This window comes from Neovison vison, chromosome 14, assembly GCF_020171115.1.
Source record: "Neovison vison isolate M4711 chromosome 14, ASM_NN_V1, whole genome shotgun sequence".
NCBI classification, from domain to species: domain Eukaryota; kingdom Metazoa; phylum Chordata; class Mammalia; order Carnivora; family Mustelidae; genus Neogale; species Neogale vison.
In genome coordinates, this window is record NC_058104.1 from 31,157,615 (window position 1) to 31,180,480 (window position 22,866).

The 22,866-nt window shown below is 40.1% G+C and overlaps 1 protein-coding gene across 1 annotated transcript; it reads left to right on the forward strand.

Annotated features, from left to right (window-relative positions):
* The first annotated feature begins 1 nt into the window (after position 1).
* LOC122895471 (ERI1 exoribonuclease 2-like) lies at positions 2 to 17,541 on the forward strand. Its single transcript, XM_044232899.1, is given in 11 exon segments — positions 2 to 151; positions 8,022 to 8,089; positions 8,175 to 8,258; positions 8,766 to 8,889; positions 9,960 to 10,120; positions 11,659 to 11,759; positions 12,284 to 12,365; positions 13,002 to 13,028; positions 13,031 to 13,089; positions 13,295 to 14,048; positions 17,516 to 17,541. Coding segments are annotated over 11 exon segments (1,509 nt in total). The 5' UTR covers positions 2 to 128.
* The last annotated feature ends 5,325 nt before the right edge of the window (positions 17,542 to 22,866 follow it).

The window sequence follows — 22,866 nt, forward strand, 5'->3', positions numbered from 1 at the left end:
ACACAGCCACAGCCTCCGCCGCCGCAGCCGCAGCCGCCTTCTCAGACGCGCCAGGCGTTTGAACGGACCGGAAGTGGTGGTTTAACGACTTCCGGCAGTTGGGCACAGAGGAGTCAGGAGTGCCGGGAATGGCGACCAAAAAGCTTTCACGGTACGCGAGGGGTTTCTGGGCCGAGGGTGGCTCCTGGTCGAGTGCTGGCGCCCGCAGCGGGCCTGGGAAGTGCGCATCCGCGCGGTGTCAGCTTTCATTCTCTGCAGCCCAGGCGTCTCCGACCTGCACTGTCTGCCCTGGACTGAAGGGTCTCTGCTTGGATCTCGGTCTCGAGGTTCTCAGGCCGCCCTCTGCGCGAGGGTGGAAGAACCAGGGTTCGGACTGTGTGGCCTTGAGCCACTGTCAGCCCTTTCTAGGCCTCTGGAAACGAACTGGACGTGACAGCACCTGGTAGGCCATTCCGAGGTCTCAGGCAGCCCCCTTCCCCGTCAAGCTGTTCACCCGACCACTTCCTAGTGACCCGTTCAGTTCGTATTGTGATTTAGTGTAGCCTTCTCCCTGATTCCTGGTCACGCTGTACACATTTCTCATTTCAAAAGAACAGTTGTAATGTAGTGGTAAATAGCATGGGCTTCAGAGTTGGTCGATTCTGCTTTCACATACCACATCTGTGTTCTTTGGTGAATTACTGATTCAAAACGGATTCAGTAATTCGCCAAAGAACACAGATTACTGAAACACAGAAACGGATTTCTGAATCCGTTTTGAATTAGTAATTCCGAATTACTGAATCCGATTTTTTCATCCATAAAATAGAGGTAGCAACAACTCCTACAGTTTTTGACGATTAAGTGAGATCACTAGAGCTCAGTGTTTGCTATGTAGTAAGAAATTAGATAAATGTTCGCTGTTATTCCCAACTCCTTGCATTTCCCATCACAGGTCTTAAACAAAAACAAACAAACAAAAAATGGCAACAGAAAGTGTCCTACTTAAGCTTGACCTGTTCCTCGAAGTAATTGTCTTACTTAACACCTAAGGAAGCTCATCCCTTTCTGTGAATTCAAGTATTGCCTTTGCGGATCCTTTGTCATGTATTACCTTATAGTAGTTTACCACGGGGGTCTACTTTCTTTACCCAGCTGTAATTTTGAGCTCCTGGAAGACTGGATCTTCACTATCTCCTCAGAACTGGTCTGTGCACATAGCAAGGGCTTTTAAAATGAAAAGGCAGAAATAAGCTTTTCTTTTTTTTTTTTTTCCTCCGAATTTATTTATTTTCAGAAAAACAGTATTCATTATTTTTTCACCACACCCAGTGCTCCATGCAAGCTGTGCCCTCTATAATACCCACCACCTGGTACCCCAACCTCCCACCCCCCACCCCCCCGCCACTTCAAACCCCTCAGACTGTTTTTCAGAGTCCAGAGTCTCTCATGGTTCACCTCCCCTTCCAATTTACCCAAATTCCCTACTACTCTCTAACGCCCCTTGTCCTCCATGCTATTGGTTATGCTCCACAAATGAGTGAAACCATATGATAATTGACTCTCTCTGCTTGACTGATTTCACTCAGCATAATCTCTTCCAGTCCCGTCCATGTTGCTACAAAAGTTGGATATTCGTCCTTTCTGATGGAGGCATAATACTCCATAGTGTATATGGACCACATCTTCCTTATCCATTCATCCATAGAAGGGCATCTTGGTTCTTTCCATAGTTTGGCGACCATGGCCATTGCTGCTATAAACATTGGGGTACAGATGGCCCTTCTTTTCACGACATCTGTATCTTTGGGGTAAATACCCAGGAGTGCAATTGCAGGGTCAGGGAAGCTCTATTTTTAATTTCTTGAGGAATCTCCACACTGTTCTCCAAAGAGGCTGCACCAACTTGCATTCCCACCAACAGTGTAAGAGGGTTCCCCTTTCTCCACATCCTCTCCAACACATGTTGTTTCCTGTTTTGTTAATTTTGGCCATTCTAACTGGTGTAAGGTGATATCTCAATGTGGTTTTAATTTGAATCTCCCTGAGGGCTAATGATGATGAGCATTTTTTCATGTGTCTGATAGCCATTTGTATGTCTTGATTGGAGAAGTGTCTGTTCATATCTTCTGCCCATTTTTTGATGTGTTTGTCTGTTTCGTGTGGGTTGAGTTTGAGGAGTTCATTATAGATCCTGGATATCAACCTTTTGTCTGTACTGTCATTTGCAAATATCTTCTCCCATTCCGTGGGTTGCCTCTTTGTTTTTTTGACTGTTTCCTTTGCTGTGCAGAAGCTTTTGATTTTGATGAAGTCCCAGAAGTTTATTTTCGCTTTTGTTTCCTTTGCCTTTGGAGACGTATCTTGAAAGAAGTTGCTGTGGCTGATATTGAAGAGATTACTGCCTATGTTCTCCTCTAAGATTCTGATAGATTCCTGTCTCACGTTGAGGTCTTTTATCCATTTTGAGTTGATCTTTGTGTACGGTGTAAGAGAATGGTCGAGTTTCATTCTTCTACATATAGCTGTCCAGTTTTCCCAGCACCATTTATTGAAGAGACTCTCTTTTTTTCCACTGTATATTTTTTCCTGTTTTGTCGAAGATTAATTCACCATAGAGTTGAGGGTCCATATCTGGGCTCTCTACTCTGTTCCACTGGTCTATGTGTCTGTTTTTATGCCAGTACCATACTGTCTTGGTGATCACAGCTTTGTAATAAAGCTTGAAATCAGGTAAGGTGATGCCGCCAGCTTTATTTTTGTTTTTCAACATTTCCTTAGCGATTCGGGGTCTCTTCTGATTCCATACAAATTTTAGGATTATTTGCTCCAGCTCTTTGAAGAATGCCGGTGGAATTTTGATCGGAATGGCATTAAAAGTATAGATTGCTCTAGGCAGTATAGACATTTTAACAATGTTTATTCCGATCCAAGAGCATGGAATGGTCTTCCATCTTTTTGTGTCTTCTTCAATTTCTTTCATGAGTGTTCTATAGTTCCTCAAGTATAGATCCTTTACCTCTTTAGTTAGGTTTATTCCCAGGTATCTTATGGTTCTTGGTGCTATAGTAAATGGAATCGATTCTCTAATTTCCCTTTCTGTATTTTCATTGTTAGTGTATAAGAAAGCCACTGATTTCTGCACATTGACTTTGTATCCTGCCACGCTGCTGAATTGCTGTATGAGTTCTAGTAGTTTGGGGGTGGAGTCTTTTGGGTTTTCCATATAAAGAATCATGTCATCTGCGAAGAGAGAGAGTTTGACTTCTTCATTACCAATTTGGATACCTTTTATTTCTCTCTGTTGTCTGATTGCTGTTGCTAGGACTTCTAATACTATGTTGAATAAGAGTGGTGAAAGTGGGCATCCTTGTCTTGTTCCTGATCTCAACGGGAAGGCTGCAAGCTTTTTCCCATTGAGGATGATATTTGCTGTGGGTCTTTCATAGATAGATTTGATGAGGTTCAGGAATGTTCCCTCTATCCCTATACTTTGAAGCGTTTTCATCAGGAACGGATGTTGGATTTTGTCAAATGCTTTTTCTGCATCAATTGAGAGGACCATGTGGTTCTTCTCTCTTCTCATATTAATTTGTTGTATCACATTGACTGATTTGCGAATGTTGAACCATCCTTGTAGCCCAGGGATGAATCCCACCTGATCATGGTGGATAATCTTTTTAATGTGCTGTTGGATCCTGTTGGCTAGGATCTTGTTGAGAATCTTAGCATCCATATTCATCAGTGATATTGGTCTGAAATTCTCCTTTTTGGTATGGTCCTTGCCTGGTTTGGGGATCAGGGTAATGCTGGCTTCATAGAAAGAGTCTGGAAGTTTTCCTTCTGCTTCAATTTTTTGAAACAGCTTCAGGAGAATAGGTGTTATTTCTTCTTGGAAGGTTTGGTAGAATTCCCCAGGGAATCCGTCAGGTCCTGGGCTCTTGTTTTTTGGGAGATTTTTGATCACTGCTTCAATCTCGTTATTAGATATCGGTCTATTCAGGTTGTCGATTTCTTCCTGGTTCAATTTTGGTAGTTTATATTTTTCCAGGAATGCATCCATTTCATCTAGGTTGCTAAGCTTATTGGCATATAACTGTTCGTAATAACTTCTGATGATTGTTTCTACTTCCTTGGTGTTAGTTGTGATCTCTCCCTTTTCATTCATAATTTTATGAATTTGGGCTTTCTCTCTTTTCTTTTGGATTAGTGTAGCCAGTGGCTTATCGATCTTATTGATTCTTTCAAAAAACCAGCTTCTAGTTTCATTGATACGTTCTACTGTATCTCTGGTTTCTCCCTCATTGATCTCAGCTCTAATCTTGATGATTTCCCTTCTTATGTGTGGAGTTGGTTTGATTTGTTGTTGATCCTCCAGTTCTTTAAGGTGTAGAGACAGCTGGTGTGTTCTGGATTTTTCAATTTTTTTGAGCAAGGCTTGGATGGCTATATATTTTCCCCTTAGGACCGCCTTTGCTGTATCCCATAGGTTTGGGACCGAAGTGTCTTCATTCTCATTGGTTTCCATGAATTGTTTCAGTTCTTCTTTGATCTCCTGGTTGATCCAAGCATTCTTAAGCAAGGTGGTCTTTAGCTTCCAGGTGTTTGAGTTCCTTCGGAACTTTTCCTTGTGATTGAGCTCCAGTTTCAAAGCATTGTGATCTGATAATATGCAGGGAATAATCTCAGTCTTTTGGTATCGGCTGAGTCCTGATTTGTGACCCAGTATGTGGTCTATTCTGGAGAAGGTTCCGTGTGCACTTGAGAAGAATGAGTATTCTGCTGTTTTAGGGTGGAATGTTCTGTATATATCTATGAGGTCCATCTGGTCCAATGTGTCATTCAATGCTCTTGTTTCTTTATTGATTTTCTGCTTCGATGATCTGTCTAATTCTGAAAGAGGTGTGTTAAGATCACCTACGATTAGTGTATTCATATCAATATGACTCTTTATCTTGATTAACAGTTTTCTTAAGTAATTGGCTGCTCCCATATTGGGAGCATAGATATTTACAATTGTTAGATCATCTTGGTGGATAGTCCCTTTAAGGATTATGTAGTGTCCTTCTGTATCTCTGAGTACAGTCTTTAGTTTGAAGTCTAATTTATCTGATATGAGAATCGCTACCCCAGCCTTCTTTTGAGTCCCATTGGCATGAAAGATGCTTCTCCACCCCTTCACTTTCAGTCTGCGTGTATCTTTAGGTTCAAAATGGGTCTCTTGTAGACAGCATATGGATGGGTCCTGTTGTTTTATCCAATCTGCAACCCTGTGCCGTTTTATGGGTGCATTTAGGCCATTCACATTGAGAGTGATTATTGATAGATACGTTTTTATTGACATCGAGTTACCTTTGAAGTCTTTCTTTCTGTAGACTGTCTCTATATTTCTGTTCAATGCTATTCTTTGGATTTTTCCTCTTTTATAGCACCCCCCTTAATATTTCCTGCAGTATCGGCTTGGTGGTTGCATAGTCTTTTAAGCCTTGCCGGTCTTGGAAACTCTTTATCTCTCCATCCATTTTAAGATTTTTTTTTTTTTTATTTATCAGAGAGAGAGCGTGCACAGGCAGACAGAAAGGCAGGCAGAGGCAGAGGGAGAAGCAGGCTCCCCGCCGAGCAAGGAGCCCGATGTGGGACTCGATCCCAGGACGCTGGGATCATGACCTGAGCCGAAGGCAGCTGCTTAACCAACTGAGCCACCCAGGTGTCCCATCCATTTTGAATGTCAGTCTTGCTGGATAAAGTATTCTTGGCTGCATGTTCTTCTCATTTAGTGCCCTGAATATATCTTGCCAGCCTCTTCTGGCTTGCCAGGTCTCTGTGGACAGGTCTGACGTTATTCTGATGGGCTTCCCTCTGTAAGTAAGGAGCCTCTTTGCCCTGGCAGCTTTCAAGAGATTATACCTACAATTATAATTTCTCAATTTGACTATCAGGTGTCGTGATGTTTTTTTGGAGTGTATAATCTTGGGTGGAGACCGTTCAGCCTCTAGTACATGAACGCTGGTTTCATTCGCGAGATTCGGAAAGTTTTCATGAAGGACTTGTTCCACGACATCTTCTAGACTTCTTTCTTTCTCCTCCCCTTCAGGAATTCCAATAATTCTGACGTTGGAACGCTTCATGGCATCACTTATTTCCCTAATTCTGCTTTCGTGGGATCTAAGCTGTTTGTTCCAGGCTTCCTCCTGATCCTTTCTCTCTATCTGTCTTCCAGATCACTAATTCTATCTTCTGTCTCAGTTACCCTAGCTTTGAGAGAGTTTAGATTGGATTGGAACTCATTGAGAGCATTGTGGACCTCCTCCCTGGTAGCTTTAAGCTCCGCCCTAACATTGTGAACATCCTGTCTGGTCGCTTTCAGTTCGGCCCTAATCAATTCTGTTTGGTCATCCATGGCTTTCTCCAACCTAGCTATTGCCTGGATAATTGTTAGCCTGAATTCTCTTTCCGACATATTGTCTATGTTGATAGCCGTTAGCTCTGTTGCGGAAGGTCCATCCTCTGTATTTTTCTTCTGTTGGGCATTCCTCCTCCTAGTCATTTTGGTGGGAGAAGACTGAACAGATGTAGCTGGATGTATCAACTCTGGTGCAGTCAAGGTGCACCCTGGAACACTTCCTGATCTCCGTCTCAGAGAGAAGCCTCCGTCTGGGTGCTGAAGCTGAATAAATTCCCCCTTGGACGCTGGCAGTGCAGGTTCCAGGTTAAAGACCCTGGGGGCGCAGGATCTTTTGCTTGTCCCCAAAGCCAAGGCAGTGGTGGCTGTCTGGGAGCTCCTGACCGCCAGAGAAGTTCCAAGCAGCGATCACACACTGAGATTTTGCCGCCGGCGGGGGCTGGGAGTGCCCGGCTTGCGCGCACCTCTTTTCAGAGGCGGCTGTGGGTCGGGCGCGCGTCTGGGGCACTGAGAACGGGGCGCTGGTCCGTAAGCCGCAGGCTGGGCTTTTGCGCGCCTCTGTCCGGGGAAGAGTTTCGCACGCACGCGGCTTAGACTTTGAAACAATGGCCCGGGTCAAGAAGCGCCCCTGGGCCTTAGAAACCCAGGAGAGCTGGAGCGACGTGCGCGCGCATCTCAAGCTTTGTGGTAGGGCTAGCGCGCGTTCTGCAGACTGGCGTGGCTCCCATCCCCTCACAGGAGCCGGAACCCACGCGCTCTGGGGCGCGCTGGCGGCTTAGGGACCAGGAGCCGGTTTCCCCGCCGCACTCTCTCTGCCTCCGCGCCGGGGAGGCCGTCTGGGACCGGGGACTTAAGCCCCTGCCCCTAGCCGCCCCGATTCCCACAATTTGACCCTGCGATCCTTTGCTCTTTTGGAGTGCTTTCAACCAGTCTCCAAGTTAATGCTGGTCCCCAGACGCAGGGCACTCTCGCTTGTATCGGGGTATTACTTTTGCACCGGTCGCCTCTGGTGGCTCCCTCCCCCTTTTGTTTATCTTCCGATATCAGTCCGCTGTTCCATTCCGCTTTACCTGCTCACTGGCGCCTTCTGCCCCTGTAGAGATCCAGACGTGTATAATTCTGATCTCAGGCTGATTTCATGGGTGATCAGAGTTCTTTGGTAGGTAGTCAGCTCACTTTGGGGTACCAGCTGAAAAGACGCCTCTTCCTAGTACCCCGCCATCTTGTCCCCCCCAGAAATAAGCTTTTCAATGCATCTTTACCTCTGCAATCACTCACGTTCCTCAGTATTTACTGTCAAATAAGGAAAGCAAAAGGAATTACTCTTAAGTTGGCAAATATGAACTTTGAGGCTCATGCAGGTAAAATGACTATTAAAATTTAACGACTGTTAAAATCAAAAGAGATTTTGGCAGTCAATATAAGAACCAAGGTCTTCTGTACCCTTGGGACAAATAATACATTATATGTTTATAAAAATAATTAAAAAAAAACAAGGTTGTCTTCTCTCAAAGTTGTTCAATTTCCAGTCTCTCACATTAATACATTAATAATGAGGGTTATAATATTAGTTTGTTAGCATATTCAAACAGGAGTGTGAATGCTTTTGTTGAACATACTTGGTTGTTCTACATTTTAGGCAGCTTGGATTAATTAGAAAAAAGTCAGTTGCACCAGCAAATGAAAATCTAGGAAGAAGCAAATCCAGTAAGTATTGTGCTTCATTTCTTTACATTTTGTATCCTTGCACTTTTAATACTGATAAACCGTAAGGACACCCATTGTTTTGCAGAGCAGTTGTTTGACTACTTACTTGTCATCGATTTTGAGTCGACATGTTGGAATGATGGGAAACGCCACCAGAGCCAAAAAATAAGTAAGTCTGGACTGCCAGTGGCCAGAGCTAGCCCAAGAGGAGTCACTGTAATAGATATAAAGTAGTCAACAATTAGTTTAAAGGAAATAAGATACCCTATGAATTGGTAGTTTACTATAAAACCTGACTTGACAAAAAAACAAAAATCTAACATCTAAAAGTATATAAAATTACTTTAGAATTTCATACAAAATCTCAATTGTATAGGGACAGAAAAAATAGCTTTGCTAAAAGAAATACATTTTAACTTCCATATGGTCTTAATATTTAATTTTAGAAATATATTCAAGAATTTTAAATAGATACAACTTTAATATTCTGATTTAGCCTTTGGTACAATTTTATTATAACTATTATATCACACTGCTTTGGTCATTTTAATATGCTTTTACTGAACTAGTGAATGTCTAATAATGCTATATGATGGTTAAATATGTTTAATTTAGAGTGATGACAGCATTAATTTAACAATTATATATTCAAGTGTCAATTGAATTTTTCGTGTAGTTGAATTTCCATCATTATTGCTGAACACATCAACTGGGGAGATTGAATCTGAGTTCCACGCTTATGTTCAGCCTCAGGAACATCCGATTCTTTCTGAATTTTGCATGGAACTGACAGGCATAAAATAGGTATGCCCTTTTCTTTTCCCTACCTCTCTTCTCACCCTGCCTCCCCCAAAAACAAGTATGATGCAAGTATGATGCAAATATTAAAATTCAGAAATCGGGGGCACGTGGGTGGCTCAGCTGCCTGAGTGGCTGGCTCTTGATTTCAGCTCAAGTCATGATCTAGAGGTCCTGGGATTGAACCCCACATCGGGCTCCAACTTCAGTGGGGAGTCTGCTTTAAGAGTCTCCCTCCGTCTCCTCACCCTGCACATGCTCTCTCTCCCACTCTCTCAAAAAATAGATAAATCCTTAAAAAAAATGAAGTGGCGGCAGGGAGGGAGGTTGGGGTACCAGGTGGTGGGTATTATAGAGGGCACGGATTGCATGGAGCACTGGGTGTGGTGAAAAAATAATGAATACTGTCTTTCTCAAAATAAATTGAAAAAAAATTTTTTAAAAAAATAAAATTCAGAAATCAGTTTTTAAAAGAAAATAAAAAGTATATACCATTTGAAATTAGATTTATGTACTGTTAGAAATAACGTTCCCTCCAGAACTCTGTTGGAGTCTTTAAAAATTAGAATAGTGTTGTAAAAGTGAATATCAAACTTATTTCATGGAAATTAAATTAATTTCATGGAAATCAGTCAGGATTTAATTACTATGTTTCTGTGTGATTTTAGGTAGAGCAGCCTAATTTTTCTTATCTTGCAGAGTTCTAATCATTATATTACCTCTCTTCCATGTGTTTTAGCATCTTTTTCTAAATTCTGGCAGTCAGAAGCTCTTTTTTTTTTTTTTTAAGATTTTATTTATTTGCGAGAGACAGAGAGAGAGAGAGAGAGAGAGAGAATGAGTTGGGGTGAGGGGCAAAGGGAGAACCAGGGGAGCAAGGAGCCCAATGTGGGACTTGATCCCAGGACCCTGGATTATGACCAGTGCCAAAGGCAGATGCTTAACCAACTGAGCCACCCAGGTGCCCAGAACCTCTTCTTTTTTCCCTGCCTCTTTAGTGCTTAATTTTGTGCTAATGATGTATTCAGTAATTATGGAATTCGATTGTTAAATTCAGATTTTGTGACTTTACTCGGGCTCAAGTAGATGAAGGAGTCCCTCTGAGGATTTGCTTATCTCAATTCTGTAAATGGGTTCAGAAGATTCAGCAACAGAAGAAAATTATTTTTGCTACTGGGATTTCAGATCCGCCTAATTCCAAAGTAAAATTATGTGCATCTGTTACTTGGTCAGGTAAAAAACAAGTTGTATCTATCAAGCATAAATGAGTGGGATAACCACTGTGAATTCTTTATCTGTAGTAAGAATTGTACTTGTTAACCTCTTAGGCCTTGAAAAGAAATCTCAGTGCCAAACAGATGTTAACGAAGGAAAATAAATTTATTCATATTTTTCAAATTTTACCATCCTGCGATACTTTAAAATTTTTTAAGACTTAACCCTAAGAATTTTTCTAGATTGTACTTCTTTGTTCTTCTGCTCCAGGCAAAGATGATTTAGTGAAAACTCTTATGCTAATTTCTACAACCTTGAATTAAAAAGAGTCTTTATTCCACTCACATCCTTTGCTTATACTTTCATATTGGGAAAAAATGGGCCATTTAAGTAGATCTTTTGTATGCCTATGATACAGCATTGCAATTAGTAGTCATTGATAGCAAGGCTGTGCCAATTGTTAGTGATATTTTTGGTTTTAGGTTTCTATAAGATGTCTGGTTTCTCAATTACATTAGTATTTTCTAGAATGTTGAAAGCAGATAACCTTCTCCAGGCTTTGTACTCTTCTTTCTGAGATACTCCGTGTGTTTAATTGGGTGTTTAAGCAATCATTTTGAGACTTAGTTACCAACCTTATTTCTTAATAGTAAATTATGTAAAGTGAATAATTGTTAGATATTAACAACAATTAAATCCTGTTTTGTTTTATATAGTATATTCTTATAGTATATACAGTATAGTTTATATTCTTTATATAGTACATATTATACTTTTGTATATAGTATGTAATGATTGTATAGTATTTAATGATTTATATAGTACATATTATACTTTTGTATATAGTATGTAATGATTGTATATAGTATGTAATGATTATATAATTATTATATACTCATAAAATGTATATAAATTTATATATAAATGTGATTTTTATAATTTAATTGATTTTTTAAAGATTTTATTTATTAAAAAAATAAAAAATTAAAATTAAAAATTAAAAAAAGATTTTACTTATTTACTTGACAGAGATCACAAGTAGGCAGAGAGGCAGGCAGAGAGAGGAAGGGAAGCAGGCTCCCTGCTGAGCAGAAAGCCCAATGCAGGGCTTGATCCCAGGACCCTGGGATCATGACCTGAGCAGAAGGCAGAGGCTTTAACACATTGAGCCACCCAGGCGCCCCTAAATGTGTTATTTATATAAATATTATATTCTATGTGTTATTTCTTTCTAAATCTTACATAATATTTGAACCTTTTATTTATAAATGATTTATATTTATATCTTTATATTATATATTTTATATTATATTATTTGTATATTATATGTTATATATTTATATATAACATATATATTTTATAACATATTATATATTTTATAGATAACATATATTATAGTGTATTATACATAATATTATTTATATATAATATATTTATATATAAATATATTATTTATATTTACTTATATTATATATTTATAGTATTAAATTTATATTTATAAATATAAAAACTGCTGGCATTATTGAATTTGTTCTATTTTAATACAGTTAATGCAGACTGGGACCTGGGGGTTTGCCTGGAGTGTGAGTGTAAAAGAAAACAGCTGATAAAATCCTTGTTCTTATATTCTTGGATTGATCTCAGAGTAACTTAAAAGGTAAGGGTCAAAAGTGGGGGCATGGTCACTTTCCTTCTATGGAAAAATGATTAAACTTCATCCCATGCAAGTGTATAGGTTACTACAAATAAATATTTTTTTAAACTTTAAACTTTCACATAAATACATTTTTTAAAGGTTGTATTTATTTATTTGACAGACAGAGATCACAAGTAGGCAGAGAGGCAGGCAGAGAGAGAGGGGGAAGCAGGCTCCCCACTGAGCAGAGAGCCCGATGCAGGGCTCAGGGCTCGATCCGAGGACCCTGGGATCATGACCTGAGCTGAAGGCAGAGGCTTTAACACACTGAGACACCCAGGCACCCCCATAAATACATTTCTTAAAGAACGTAAAAATGACAACAAAATAAGCATATTCCAAATCTAATAGAATGAAAAATTATGAGTAGTAAGTGGTTAATACATAGTTTTTCTTTTTCTTTTTTTTTTTTTTTTGCTTTTTTTTAAAATACATTGTTTTTCTAATAGTAACTTTTTTTGGATATGTTTCTTTTATTCAGTTAGATTTTCTATAGAAGAAAACCAAAAGGACTGAGTGGTGCCCTGCAGGAAGTGGGAATAGAATTCTTAGGACGAGAACATTCTGGTTAGTATAAATTGAAAGTAATTTTATTATGTAAGTTTTCTTATTTCTACAGTCTTTCATATGAATCTCGTATTTTTGGTGATGTCATTCAATTTTATTTTGTAAGTTTTCTTATTTCTATAGTCTTCCATATGAATCTTGAATTTTTGGTGATGTCATTAATAAGGAGTATCCTTTCAGGCTAAAGAAGTTCCTAGTCTATGCAATTCAAAGATGTCTGACTTTCAAATTATACTACCATAACGTAGTATAAGATAAAGACTGCCATCTAGTGGCTTTCTGGTTGCTAAAAAGAAGGAGAATTAGCTACATCAGATGGCGATTAAACACCCAAATTAGTGAATTAGTGAAAAAACTGAATAAGACCATTAGATTATTCACAAAGCGTGTTCCCTACAGAATGTTGCTTGCATTTTTTTGAACTGCGACAAATTTTTATCTCCTCTGTAAATGTGGGAGATCTTGTCTTTTTTGTTGGTAAGCCACAGCATTTGCTAGTCCAATTTATCATAATTAAAATTAGTAGTGATCATGAAACTAATAGTATGTTCCAATGTTAATTATGATTTCTTATTTTTTTTATTTTGTTATATTTCTGTTACTATTAAATTCAGTGTTTGTTTTCTATTTCCTCAGGGTTGGATGATTCTCGGAATACTGCCCTGTTGCTTGGAAAATGATCAGGGATGGTTGCTTAATGAAAATTACAAGGTCCTTGAACAAGGTTAGTGGTGTCTTGCCTCTTTATCCTGTTATCTCAAACTCCAGAAATAATCGTAGGTTCATTGAAATATAGATATCATGTGTGGAATCCTTGATAAATCATTGAATGATGACATTTTTCTTTTTTGTCAAATCATATAATGTGTACTAAAGAGATTATGAATGCATAGTTTCTAAAGCTGTTGGATTTGTCTGTGGAATCATAGGTTCCCACTAAGAAGAATTCCAGCGTTTTCACCAGAAATTTGAATACGAATCAAGTTGAAGAAAGGTCAGCCTGCAACAGTAGCATTCAGGGTCTGAGCATATATGATAGGGAGCCTAAAAATACAGCAAATGCTCATGAAAAAGTTCAGATGAGGTCAGTTGGTGTAAATTCTCCTATAAAGGTACAGCAAGATCAGTTCCAACTAAAAAGCTATGTAAAAGCAGGTCTTCATAATGCCAAAAGCTATTTCTCTCTTTTTAATACAAAGCCCTCTACTTCTGTGGAGCAGTTGCCGTCTGCCAGCTTGAATATACCTATGCAGAAGCACATAAGAAACGAACACCTTGCATTTAGTACCAAATCTAAGTCTTCAGCAATTGGTTCAGAATTGGTACTTGTATCAACTACCATTTCATCTGTCAATCATGTTTCTGATACGGAAATGAGTTCTGCTCTTGATTGTTTACCTATGTTGGCGGATTGGGAGGATGTAGCTTTACTGCCAGCATCTCAGCCTGAGCAAAGTATAGATTGTATACCTTCCACTAGTGACTCAAACTTAGATACATCATTTAATTATATAGAAAGATTAATGGCTTTAAAAGAAGGCACAGAAGAAACCCCTCAAAAATCTGGGACCTCTTCCCAAAAAGTTAGAATTCTTGCATCCTTTTATGTTCTCTCATTGCTATATCTATACCTCATTCCCTATGATTTCTGGCCATTTCTGACCTTCATACTACTACTTTTTGGTATTTTTAAGAAGTTAACCTATAGGGGTAACTGGGTGGCTCAGTGGGTTAAAGCCTCTGCCTTCAGCTCAGGTCTTGATCTCAGGGTCCTGGGATCAAGCCCTGCATCGGGCTCTCTGCTCAGCAGGGAGCCTGCTTCCTCCCTCTCTCTCTGCCTGCCTTTCTGCCTACTTGTGATCTCTGTCTGTCAAATAAATAAAATCTTAAAAAAAGAAGTTAACTTATAATCATACATTTTTATAAACCAGGCTTTCTCAACTATGAAACTAATTAACATGTTGAGCCACATAATTTTTTGCTATGGGGGACTGTCCTGTGTATTAGAGGATACATAGTAGCATCCCTGGCCAAAATTGTTTCCAGACATTTGCCCTGGGGTCAAAATCACTTCTATCTGAGAAGCTGTAGTTGGACTGGCCCTTGATCCTTACCTTTTCCACATTGGTCCATTCGTCCAGAACATCTTTAGCAAAGTTGAAATACTCTGGAATCTGTTTCATAGATTCATAATTGGAAAAATTCTGAGGTGAAACTGTTCTATAATCTTTATGGAGTACTCTCACAGAACCAGGGATTGCGAGGCGCTGAAAACACTTGACACGAAGTAATGTCTCCATGGTGACACTCAGGATTTCCACAGAAACTGGTTCATCTAAAAGACAAGCTAATGAACATGCATTTGTCTCTGTCCTACAGGTAGCCATACCACAAAGTAGCTAAGTTATATTATTATTATTATTTATAGTCATCATACAAGTGCCATTCTCTGAGCACTCAATATGTTTCGAACACTGTACTCAGTGCTTTACTTACATATGAATTATAGTAAATTTTCAGAGTAACTCTGTGAAGTGGATATTATTTCTGTTTACAGATAGAAAACATTACTAAGAGGCTGTCTTAGTGAACTCTGGCCACCATAAGAAAATACTATAGACAGGCTGGTCAAAACAACATTTATTTCTCACAGTTCTGGAAGCTGGGAAGTCCAAGATCAAGTGCTAGCCAATTCAGTTCCCCAGTATGGGCTCTGTTCCTGACTTGCAGATGACCACTTTCTCTTTATGTACTCACATGGTAGAGAGAGTGAGATCTCTGGTTTTTCTTCTTCTTCTATTAGGATACTGAGCCCATCACTGGGGCCCTACCCTTATGACCTCATCTAAACCTAATTACCTCCCAACGACCCCACCTCCAATACCATCACATTTTGGGGGTTAAGTTTTCAACATATGAATTTGGAGAGAGGCACAAACATTCAGTACACCACAAAGGCACTAGCTGGATTTGAACCTAGAGCTGTCTGGTACCAGCCCATTTTCCTGACTATGTACTGCATGCTATTGTCTCCCATATGCATTTCGAAAGAAGTAAAGGTCTGAGTCACCCAGTTACTCCCAGTGAAAGCATCTGACTTTGGCTCAGGTCATGATCTCAGGGTCCTGGATAGAGCCCCACATCGGGCTCCTGCTCGGCGGGAAGCCTGCTTCTCCCTCTGCCCCTCCCCTTCTTGTGCGAACTCACTCTCTCCTCTCTCTCAAATAAATAAATAAATAACTTTAAAAATATTTATTTATTTGACAGAGAAAGACACAGTGAGAGAGGGAACATAAGCGGAGGGAGTGGGAGAGAGAGAAGCAGGCTTCCCACTGAGCAGGGAACCCCTATCTGAGCAGGAACCTCTATCAGAGAATTGTCACAAAGATTAAATGAGATAATGCATGCAAAGTGCTTATCATGGTGTCTTGCCTATTACTACCCACCCACTGGAGTGGGGGTCAGCAAACGTTTTCTGTAAAAGTCCAGATAGTAAATATGGCTTTGTGCACCATATGGTCTCTGTGGCAAGAGTTTACCTCAACTCTGGCTGAGATAGCAGCCACTGACAGACAATACATGACTAAATGGGCATGGCTGCTTTCCAAACAAAACCCATTTATGGATATTAAAACTTGAACTTCATGCAATTTTCTTTTTTTTTTTTTTTAAGATTTATTTATTTGAGAGAGAGAGAGAAAGCACGTGGAGGGGGAGGGCCAGTAGGAGAGGGAGATAGAGACTCCCAAGCAGACTCCCTACTGAGGGTGGAGCCTGATGCAGGGCTCGATCGCATAACCGTGAGATCATGACCTGAGCCCAAACCAAGAGTTGGACGCTCAACCAACTTTGCCACCCAGATGCCCCTCATGAAATTTTCATATGTCATGAATTAGTATTCCTCTTTTGACTTTTTTGAAATATTTGAAAATATAAAATAAAACCATTCTTGGTGGGGCACCTGGGTGGTTCAGTGGTTTTAAAGCCTCTGCCTTCAGCTCAGGTCATGATCCCAGGGTCCTGGGATCGAGCCCCACATGGGGCTCTGTGCTCAGTGGGGAGCCTGCTCCCCCCCGCCACCCTCCCTGCCTCTCTGCCTACTTATGATTTCTGTCTGTCAAATAAATAAAATCTTTTAAAAAAATTCTTGGTTTGTAGCCTGTATAAAAACAGACAGAAGGCTGGATTTAACTCATGGGCTGTAGTTCACTGATCTTTGGTGCTATAGTGTAGGTTTTGTCAGGGTGGGCATTTTGTCTGTTATGTTCATGGTACTATCCCTAGGAAATAACATAGTGTTTGGTTTGCAGTATGTGCTTATTTTTTGAATGAATAAATGATGTTTTCAGAAGGGAGAACTTTGTATATGGTTTATTTCTATAGCTAAATGTTATATTAGACCTGAAAAGTACCTCTGTTGCTTAACTAGATTTATATGACTGTGTGTACTGTTCATATATGGCTATTTAAATTTAAATTTAGTACTATTTAAAAACGCTGGCTGCATTTCAACTGCTTAACAGCCACAGTGACTAGTAGCTACTGCATATAGGTAACTGCAAACACAGAACATTTCTATCATTGCAGAACATTCTTGTGGACAGTGCTGATCTATATTGATAATCACTGAGAACTGGATGATATGAAACATTAAAATACAGGCAGTTGGGGCACCTGGGTGGCTCAGTGGTTTAAGCCTCTGTCTTTGGCTCAGGTCTTGATCTCAGGGACCTGGGATCGAGTCCCGCATCGGGCTCTCTGCTCAGTGGGGAGCCTGCTTCCTCCTCTCTCTCTCTCTGCCTACTTGTGATCTGTCTCTATAACAAATAAATAAATAAAATCTTTAAAAAAAATACAAGCAAACTGAGGTGAATGGTTTCCCAGGTAAGATTTTTCCAAGGGTTTCCAAGGGTTTTGGATTAGTAAAGTACTGCCCCCCACTGTTGTCTTGTTTGGCAGTGGGGGCTGAGTCGAGAGGGAACCACCCTTCTCTGCTGTTTGCTGGCAAGTTAGAGCCCACACCTTGGGAAGTTACCTCCCATATTACAGAATTAGTGTCAGGACTCCTCCAACCGAAGGAAGAAGTTACGTAGTACTTAAAACTATGTTTTTAGTGTTGTGACTTTTTCTCTTTTTTTTCAATTTTTTAGAGGTCTTCAAGTGGTTCAAATGTTAAATGTCCAAATGTTAAAAATTAGAGTGAAAAATTGCGCCGTTCTCCCCCCGCCACCACCCACCCGCCTGGGTTGCTCGGTCTGTTAAGTGCCTGCCTCTTCATTTTGGTTCAAGTCATGATCTCAGGGTTGTGAGGTTCAGCCGATGTCTGGCTCCTCACTGGGCATTGAGCTTGCTTACGATTCTCTCTCTCCCTCTCCATCTGGCCCTCCACCCTCTCTTAAAAAAAATATGCCCTCTCCCTCCCCCATCTCACAGCTGCCCAGTTTCATCCCAACCTACTCCCTCCAGGAACTATGATTAGTTCTATGTATCTCTTTAGGATTTCTTTCCAATTATTTCAGCAGATGACTATAGATCCTTATTTCTTCACCACTTTGACACAACAGGTAGCCTAGAATACTACACTGTTCTTGTAGTTTAAATTTTTTTATAACAAGTTCTTGAAGGTCCATCCATGTCAGTACATGAGGATCTTTCTCATTTTCTTTCCATTTTTCTTTTATGTTTTGTGTTTTTAAAGAGCTGCATGGCATTCTACTGAACAATTGCACCATAATTTCTTTTTTTTAAAAGATTTTATTTATTTATTTGACAGAGAGACAGATCACAAGTAGGCAGAGAGACAGGCAGAGAGAGAGAGAGGAGGAAACAGGCTCCCCACCGAGCAGAGAGCCCCATGCGGGACTCGATCCCAGGACCCTGAGATCGTGGCCTGAGCTGAAGGCAGAGGCTTAACCCACTGAACCACCCAGGCGCCCCTGCACCATAATTTTTTAAGCCAGTCCCCTACTGATGTCATTTGAATTGTTTCCATTATTGTGCAGTTAAGATGAAATTTCCTCTAATACATTTAGAATCCTTCAAATATACATTGAAAAGAAAATTGACCAGTCAGTTGGAGCTTAAAATGAGCCTAACCAGTCTGTTCTACTAAAAAGAAAATATCAGCATCGTTCTGATCAGAGATAATAAGATTGCCTTCTCAACAAAAAATTTTTTTGTTAATCTTAGCACTTCACAACATCTATTTTCCAGCTTTCCAATATTCTTTGTAGGTAAAACAGTTGAGATATGAGTCCAGATGTTTGCACTGAGCCACAGAAAACTCTTCTAAGAAAGAAAATACCACTGCTGGTCAGTTGGGTGTGAAAGTATTTGTGGTCTCATCTGACATGCAAGCTCTACATCGTATAAACATCAGTGCAGAGGAGGGCTTAACCCACTGAGCCACCCAGGCACCCCTATGTTCACAGCTTTTTGTGAGCACATACTCTTAGATAGACTTACACAACAGCTGAGAAATTCTGATAGAAACACTTGGGCTGCCTAAAACTTCCATGAGAACATTTTTGGTCTGTTGCTTTTGGTTGCTTTTTTGTTACCTTGGCTCAAAAGTATGTATGCCAGACCGGCAAACCTTACATAGGAGACAGGGTAGTATTCACTAAAGTGACGGATTCCGACACAGCTGGAGGTGACGGCAGCCCAGTTTCCTGGGAGAGCAGGCCTGACACGTGAACTCTCGCTTCTGTTAGTCCTGGTAGTAGCCAAAAGAAGAGGGAGAAGTAGTAGTCTGACAACTGGGAGACACAAGACATACCCAGAGGGCCTTTCCTGGATTGGTGGAGACATTCCAGAGGGAGGAGCCAGAGTGCTGGGCTAAGATTATGCTCAAAGTTTATGCAATCTCCTGCCACCCTCCAGTTCATAGTTAATGATTTAAATACACTGCAAGGTTTTGCTGGTGGGGGGGGGGGGGACTGGGAAAGTAATTTATTCACAGGAAGGGAAGTGACCGTGGAGTTGCTGGAGGGTTTGGACTTGTGAAGGGGTAGAGCAAGTTATATCTCAGAAGGAAGAAAGAACAAAGTATGGAAGAGGACATAGAAGAGTTTTGAAATGGAAAAGAAAGAAGTTAAGTGGCGCATTTGAGTTGTTCTACACCTCAGAGAACCAGTTCCTGTGTTCATCTGTTGAACTGGTCAGGACTAAACATAAATGCTCTCAGGTTGCTCCTTTGCTCATATCCTGCAGTACTTCCCAGTTTACTCCAGGTAAAATCTCAAGTCCTTACCTTGACTACAGGGAACTGTGTGATCTGGCACAGGGTTCTCTCTGACCCATCACCTGCTCCTCCTCCCCTTACTCAGCTGGGGCCACATTGGCACCCTTGCTTTTTTGTTTTGTTTTGTTTTTGAACATACCATGCATGTTCCAGCCTTGGGATTTTTTCCACTTCCTGGAACACTCTTCCCTTAGATACCCCTTGGCTAAATCCCCATTTGATGAGGTATCCTATCAAAGAGGTCTTCCCTTACTACATTTTCTAAAATAGCACACCTCAATTTTTCTCTTTAATCTCTTTTAACTTTTTACATCTCTTACCACCACCCTTAAGAGTAAGAAATTTGTTTTGTTTGCTGATACATCATTGTTGTGATGCGTTACAGCAGTTGTCTAGAACACTTACTGACAAATTTTAGGCATTCAATAAGTAGTTGATGGGTAAATGAATAAATAAATAATTTTTTCAGTTATATGTGACAGAAACCCAATTTAGAGTCACTTAAGCAAAATGAGGAATTTATTGGACTCTTTTTGGTTCAGTGAAGTTTTGGTTGTTGATTATTTGGAATTTTCTTTTCTTTTTTTTTTTTAAGGATTTTATTTGCTTATTTAACAGACAGAGATCACAGGTAGTCAGAGAGGCAGGCAGAGAGAGAGGAAGAGAAGCAGGCTCCCCGCTGAGCAGAGAGGCCGATGTGGGGCTCGATCCCAGGACCCCAGGATTAACGATCTGAGCCAAAGGCAGAAGCATTAACCCACTGAGCCACCCAGGCACCCCTATTTTGGATTTTCTATGTGGATAATCATATAATCTGCAAACAGGGACAGTTTTACTTGTTTCATTTTTTTTACCGATACAATTTTTTAAATTTAAATTCAATTAATTAACATATAGCATATTATTAGTTTCAGAGGTAAACCTCAGTGATTCATCAGTTGCATATAACACCCCATGCTCTTTGAATCCCATGGCCCCTTAATGCCCATCACCCAGTTACCCCATTCCCCCACCCACCTCCTCCAGCAACCCTCAGTTTGTTTCCTATAGTTAAAAGTCTCTTATGATGTTTCTCCCTCTCTGATTTTGCCCTATTTTTCCCTCCCTTCCCCTATGATCCTCTGTTTTGTTTCATAAATTTCATGTATGAGCAAAATCATATGGATTTTTCTCTGATTGATTTGTTTTGCCTAACATAATACCCTCTTGTTCCATCCATGTCATTGCAAATGGTGAGATTCCTTTTCTTGATGGCTGATTAATATTCCTATAAAAATATATATATATGTCACATCTTTTTATCCATTCTTCTATGAATGAACATCTAGGCTCTTTCCATAGTTTGGCTATTGTGGACATTGTTGCTATAAACATTGGGGAGCAGGTGCCACTTCCGATCACTATGTTTGTATCCTTGGGTCATAGGATATTGCTGGGTCATAGAGTAGCTCTATTTTTTACTTTTCGAGGAACCTACATACTGTTTTCCAGATTTGCTGTACCAGTTTTCATTCCCACCAGCAGTGTAATAAGGTTTCCTTTTCTCCATATCCTCGCCAACATCTGTTGTTTCCTGACTTGTTAATTTTAGTCATTCTGACAGATGTGAGGTGGTATCTCATTATGGTTTTGATTTGTAGTCCCCTCTGGCCAAATGATGTTAGCATTTTTCATATGTCTGTTGGCCATTTGTATGTCTTTTTTGGAGAAATGTCTGTTCACGTCTTCAGTCCATTTCTTGACTCTATTTTCTGTTTCTTTTTGGGTGTTGAGTTTGATAAGTTCTTTATAGATTTTAGATACTAGCCCTTTATCTGAAAAGATATTTGCAAATATATTCTCACATTCTATTGTTTGTCTTTTGGTTTTGTTGACTGTTCCCTTTGCTATGCAAAATATTTTATCTTGATGAAATCTCAATAGTTTACATTTGCTTTCCTTTTCCTTGCCTTTTTTTTTTTTAAGATTTTATTTATTTATTCATCAGAGAGAGAGGGCGAGAGAGCAAGCACAGGCAGACAGAGGCAGAGGGAGAAGCAGGCTCCCCGCAGAGCAAGGAGCCCGATGCGGGACTCGATCCCAGGACGCTGGGATCATGACCTGAGCCGAAGGCAGCCGCTTAACCAACTGAGCCACCCAGGCGTCCCGTCCTTTTCCTTGCCTTTGAAGATGTGTCTAGCAAGAAGTTTCTGCAGCTGAGATCAAAGAGGTTGCTGCCTCTGTTCTCCTCTAGAATTTGGATGGGTTCCTGTCTCACATTGAGGTCTTTCATCCATTTTGAGGGTTTTTTGTGTATGGTGTAAGAAAATGGTCCAGTTTCATTTTTTTGCACATGACAGTCTAATTTTCCCAACACCATTGTTGAAGAGACTGTCTTTTTCCCATCAGATATTTTTTCCTGCTTTGTTGAAGAAGAGTTGGCCATAGAGTTGAGCGTCCATTTCTGGGTTCCGTATTCTGATCCACTGAACTATGTGTCTGCTTTTATGCCAGTACCATACTGTCTTGATGATTACAGCTTTGCAGTACAGCTTGAAGTCAAGAATTGTGATGCCACTAGCTTTGGTTTTCTTTTTCAGTATTCCTCTGGCTATTCAGTTCCTTTTCTGATTCCAGACATGTTTTAGGATTATTTGTTCCAGCTCTGTGAAATATGTCAGTAGTATTTTGATAGGGATTTCTTGAAATGTGTAGATTGCTTTAGGTAGCATAGACATTTTAACAATATTTGTTCTTCTAATCCATGAGCATGGGATGTTTTTCCATTTCTTTGTGTCTTCCTCAATTTCTTTCTTAAGTATTCTGTAGTTTTTAGAGTACAAATCCTTTACCTCCTTGGTTAGATTTTCTTGTTGGATGGACCCTTTAATTATGGTATACTGTCCTTCATCTTGTATTACAGCCTTTGGTTTGAAATCTAATTTGTCTCATACATGGATTGCCACCCCAGCTTTCTTTTGATGTCCAGTAGCACGATAAATAGTTCTCCACCCCCTCACGTTCTTTCTTGGTTTTTTTTTTTTAGTTTTTAAAAAATCCTATTTATTTATTTGACAGAGAGAGATCACAAGTAGGCAGAGAGAGAGAGGGAAGCAGGCTCCACGCTGAGCAGAGAGCCTGATGTGGGGCATGATCTTAGAACCTTAAGATCTTGGCCTGAGCCGAAGGCAGAGGCTTAACCCACTGAGCCACCCAGGTGCCTCTATATGCCCTCCCTTTCAATCTGGAGGTGTCTTTATGTCTAAAATGAGTCTCTTG